Genomic DNA, 5,296 nt, shown 5'->3' with positions numbered 1-5,296 from the left:
TATATGTTTATATGTGCATGTGTATACCTCCTATTTCAACTGTTTTTAGTCTCTTCGTATGCTCTTCCTATTTCATGTCTTTCTCCTTTTCTTGTGTGTCTCTACTGATGCGGACCGTAATCGTATTATTTGTTTGCCGACTTCGCATTCGGCACGATCACAAAAAAAAAAAGCGTAACATTAACGAAGAAGAGCAAGAAATAGGTTTCCCCCTTAAGGGCGAGAGAAGAGTTGGGGGCACAGTTTCATAAGACAGCTCTGCAACATTTGTAGCTCACTTACATAAGTTCTCACCACTGGCTGGGAAAAAGAATACAAAAAGATATTCTCGGGAAGTAAACGAAAGTTTGGGGTTGGGATTTACTTCATGGAAGCCTTCATCGAAGCGGCAAGGCAGGCCGTAACGGTAGCCGCAGTAGACTTCGGTCCCGTCCAACAGCTCGCTGAAGACGCAGCCAAGGGCGTTGCTGATGGTGAAGCACTAAGAGAAACCATCACAACATTAGTCGACACGTACAGCGCAGCCGATAGCTCACAGGTGGTGCTGCAGTGCTCTCTGATGAAAGCTATCGGGAGTATTCTATGTGCCACAGCATCAAACGTTGGGGGCGGTAATTGCCAACTTGTGGTGGATGATTATATTCTTCTTGCGCTCTTTTTTAACGAGATATCAACGGTAGGTGACGTTCAGTTGTTTTCGCTTCTGACAGAAGCCGTGACAGCTCTCTTCCGGCAGACGGCTGCAGTGGCTTTTAAATCAGTTCTGCCGCCAAGCAGTAATGAGACCGAAGATTGCTCATCCATCACATCGCTGCGTGGGGAACTGCAGTCCCTCCGGCTCGTTATGGCGAAGCGGCTCGTTGGTCCTTCTAACGCTTCCGAATTCGTAAGTAAACAACATCAACGCCACGACACCGCCATGCAGCTGAAGGTGATAGATTGTCTGCGTGTCTTGCTTCTCTCGCTTCTGGAAGTATCCAATAGTGAGGACGCGACATTAGCAGCGGTTAAGGAAATGCAGAAAGACGGAACAGGCAATGAAGCTGCCCTGCAGGCGGCGCGCCAGGTCGTTGAAGGGTTGCTTTTGCCCCTTTCCACTGCAGTGGACGCCCTCCGTCCTCATGTGACCAATAGCAGCAGTGGCAAGGGAAGGTTGTTGGTTACACCGCAACCAAATGGTGCACATGGCACGGCCGTTTCGCCACTAGTGCTGGTAAGCACTTTTCGTGTAGTAGAGGAGCTACTGTGGCATTGTGCTGGACGCGGAACTGATGACTCGATTGTTGTCGTTGGGCGTTTCGCAGCGAACCGCTTGCTGACGGCCGTACAGCAATATTTAGTGCTCCAACAACAAAAATCTGTAGAGTCCACAGGAACCGAATCACAGGAAAAACCGGCGGCAGCGTTTGATGTGCTTCGCGCTGCTGGACCTCAGCGCGCTATTCGCCGGCTGCTTTCAGTGGTCCACCGGCAACTGCCTGTGTTCCCCTCGATTGAAAGTGCGGTGACAGCGGCCATTGGTGTCTTTGGTGGGCAATTGGATGTTGACGACCCACTCAAACTTACGAATTTGCAACAAGACGGAGTCGGTGCTGAGAATGGTTGTAATAATGCAACTGACGTTAGCGGCGATAACCGCATTTGTGCTGCTAAATGGGAAGAGGCACCGTCCTCGTCAGCAACCTCGAGGCTGCGTGAGTGTGAGCAGATATTACCTGCGCCCAGCAGTGATGCAGTAGTTAATGAAGGCGCAGCGGCTGACTTTGATGACCCAACGCTTATGGAAGATGGTGCCGATGGAGGGCCACGGGAGACGCTCCTTAAGAGTACTGTCGGGCCCCTCCCGGCGAACGCTCTCGTAGAGATGGTGTTCTTGAGTATCTCACGCCTTGACATTATTAATGAGCAGGGAATTCAGTTGCTGCACATGCAGGGACTTCAACAGCAACAGTATGAAGCAGTACGACGAGCACAAAGGGCAGAACTACAGCGACTTCGTCGTATTGAACAGCAGGGTGTGGAAAATATTCCCGTCGGCAGGTTGTTGGAGCACTTGAAGGAAAGCACGGCAATGTACGCAGCTGGTGCACAATTGCTCAGCAATGAGTCCGGTCTTGCCACAATGCAGCGCGCCGCTCTTTTCTCGTTACTTGACGCATACGATCTGTTGGTGGATGCGCAAGAGGGTCGTGTGCGAGAGGCCCAAGCACTCATTGCCCGTACAATCGCTCAGATGCCCTCGTCGATGATGGATTCTGCGCTAGATGCCGTCTGCGCCCGCTTGAAAAAAGAACTGGCTGCGGCGAGTAGTTTTCAAAAGACGAGAGGAGGGAGCCCAGTAGCGAAGGTTCCACCACTTACATCGGCGTACCAGCTGGCCCTTCAGGTACTCTTCATGCTATACTCAGCACAGGCACCGGTGCATGAACATGACGGCAAGGCGCTGATGTTTGCGGTTTCCCCCTCTTCTGCCTTTGCTAACATGGGGGGTGAGGTGCAGCTACAGTCACGTGCAGTTCTCACTATTGATACGGAAAACCCAGTTGACTGGCTGCAGGCACCGGATATGCAAAGTTCGCTAACTGACCGCAAGCGGCCACGTGACGATGGTAGCTCGTTTGGCGGAAACGATCTCGACTCTTTCCACCGTGAGGGCGTAAGTGGTAGTGAAGAGGCACAGTCGGCAACGGATGGTCCTTCGCGCTTCTTCCGTGAGGACTCTATACAAAACCCTTGTGTGTATAGCCACTTTCTCTGCCGCATGATGGAGGTGCTGACGGAAGGCGAGATGCCAGTGTTGCTTCTCGACTTGCTGTTGCAGTGCCCTCGCATTACCCGCTATGTTTGGCACTATTTGCACAAACACTATTGTCTTTCGCCGGAAAAGGCACGTTGCCTGCTGGGAATGTGGCTCCTAAAAAGTGTCGCCGCGCGCCGCGCAGTTTGTCGACGCTACGCCCTAAACAGCCTTCTCTACATGACTACATCGAGGAGTGAGTATCCACGTCGCCTCGCAGTGAAACAATTAGGTGCTTTACTGGCCTCATCCGTCGGGCTGGACGGCCGGCGCGTGATTGACGATAATGTGGAGACCCTTCTTGTGCGGCACGCCAAGCGGCAAATAGCCGCCATACCAGTCACTAGGCTCCCAACAGCAGTTACGTCTTCAGGGAGTGCTGTGGCGAAACAGGAAGAAGGAGAAACGACCATGACGGGAGATGATGCGGCGGAAACTCGAGCGAAGGAGTTACAGAAGCTGACCGAAGCACTGGACCGCCATCTTGGGCCATTCCTTATGTTGTGTGCCCGGCAACCGCGTGAGCTCATTCCAGCACTTCTTGACGTGTTTAAGGAGTGCGTCGAACGGCAAAACACCGCCATGGTCCAATTGCTTGCTGATCATGTAGACGTGCGCCGCATGTGTCAGCGGCTCTTTCAAACGGACGCCCTCTCCTTCATGTCGAATGTGATGCCGTATCTCCGTCGGTACAGCAACAGTGCCACGATGCTTGTTCAGAGGATATTGTGGGCGGTTAGTGCTGAGCTACGGTCGATGGGGAAAGGTGGTGAGGTATCAGCAGCGGATCTGGAGGGAATAGCCGCAGCTCTGCTCGGCCACGCACGTGTGATGTATGAAAATAGCGAAATACCTTTCGTATATCACAGTGCTCTCGCGAGCAACGGCGAGCCCGCTGACGTGGTAAGCGTGCAGGAATCGCCTGCGTCCCTTCACGACGTGCGGTTTATTGCCCCTTTTATGAGTCTCATTCCGATGGAGGAGCTTAAGAGGACTTACCTCCGTTCGTTTCTGCACTTTGTGGAACAACAGCTCCAGCAACGGGCCGAGGAAACAATGGACAATGACACAGCACCAGAGTCGATGCGCATGAGCGAGGAGGAAATGTCTCAGCTCATTCGCGATGTTGCACAAGAAGTCCTTGTCCGCTCACCAGTGCAGTTTAGTGACGGCTCCCCACGCGGGGTTTCGCGTGTGGATCTTCTTGTTTATTTGCATCACGCTACACGTGGAGTACGCGATGGGGATGCATATCAAAGCAAAGCTCATCAATCCTCTCCCCACTCAACTGTTGTGGAGACACCAATGAGGACTCATGCAGAAACACGTGGCATTCTCAGTTCCTCCGGCCCCCAGTCTCCTGATGGCAGTGTGGTTGGTAACAACGCAAAAGCAAGGACAGCGGAAGGCGAAACCTCGCTCATCGCTGAGAATCTTCCCCTCAGTGCCCTCACAACGAAAGAGGTGATTTGTGTGCTGCTAAAACTGCGGCGGACCTTCGACGAGAGCACGACCGAATACCTCTACGGACCAGCAGAAATCAAAGGGGCAGTGCGACAGTTAATGAAGAACACTGGAGCTACAAAAGTTCCCTCACAGTTGATGGCAACACTGATTTTCGCCTGCGGTCTCCACCCACCACGCGCGGCCGTGGACCTCGTTCGATTTGTCCATCAGGAGGTCTTGCTTCCACTAGCGAAGGACGGAACATGGGAAAAGGATGTTCAGCTGTGGCGCGGTGTCCTCCTCTTCGCAGAGATGCACTACCGTGAGTGCAGCAGCTTCCTCGTAAACCTGCCAGATCAGGTCCTCATCGAAGCACTCCGCGTCCGCCCACAACTGTGTGAATACTTTAGAGAGGAACATGGAAACAACGCATACTTTGGTCATATTCTCGGTAGTCTATAATTGTAGCACAATGTGATAAGCGGATGGGCGAACGTATCTGCTCACGTGCGTGTAGGAGGTAACTGACGTGGTGGAAGCCGATGAGAAAGTAGGGCGGCGGAGAGCCTCATGCACCTGCACGGCAGAGCCACCAACTTGTTCGCTAAATTTTTCGTCATTCTCCGCTACTGATTTGTGACTTTTTGCATGAGTCTGCTCATGTGGTCTACCCACAGATTGTCTCATGAGGTTGAAGAATAATGACGCGTCTTGCCTCCACCTTTAATGGACATCACTACAACTGAGTTGGCAGTCCTTTGGCCACGTCTAAACTTTTGTGTGCTGGTGGCGCGTCGGTAATGCAATATCTTCGATGGTTCCCAACTTGCTCAACGGGGCAAAAGAGTTTTTGAACCTCTGTTTCTACCCTCTTTGAACATGGTATTTCCCCCCTTGTCCATTTACACGAACATAGGCACAAAGGAACTTCACCCATGGATTCTTCATCAAGGAGTTTGAACCACGTTGCGTCGCACAATCCCAACGCCCCGAGGTACGTGTCGATGGAGAGAGTGGCTGTGGCCGTGTTGTTGTTCATTCTGTAGTTATCCC

General features: G+C 52.3%; 1 protein-coding gene and 1 pseudogene across 2 annotated transcripts in view; both read left to right on the top strand.

The window, feature by feature from the left end:
• Nucleotides 1–367: 367 nt before the first annotated feature.
• On the top strand, nucleotides 368–4,705 carry TEOVI_000102800 (uncharacterized protein; the record flags this gene model as incomplete). The annotated part of the gene is made up of 1 exon (XM_067224333.1): nucleotides 368–4,705. The coding sequence occupies one exon, from the start codon at nucleotides 368–370 to the stop codon at nucleotides 4,703–4,705; it is 4,338 nt and encodes a 1,445-aa protein (XP_067080434.1).
• A 587-nt stretch (nucleotides 4,706–5,292) lies between these two features.
• TEOVI_000102700:pseudogene overlaps nucleotides 5,293–5,296 on the top strand; it is a 765-nt pseudogene continuing 761 nt past the window's right edge. Inside the window, exon 1 of the mRNA in view lies at nucleotides 5,293–5,296. This exon is cut by the window's right edge and continues 761 nt beyond it. Within this exon, the coding sequence occupies nucleotides 5,293–5,296 (4 nt within the window).

This window comes from Trypanosoma equiperdum (assembly GCF_001457755.1).
Source record: "Trypanosoma equiperdum strain OVI genome assembly, contig: ctg_26, whole genome shotgun sequence".
Lineage (NCBI taxonomy): Eukaryota > Euglenozoa > Kinetoplastea > Trypanosomatida > Trypanosomatidae > Trypanosoma > Trypanosoma equiperdum.
This window is presented reverse-complemented; position numbering and strand designations above follow the sequence as displayed.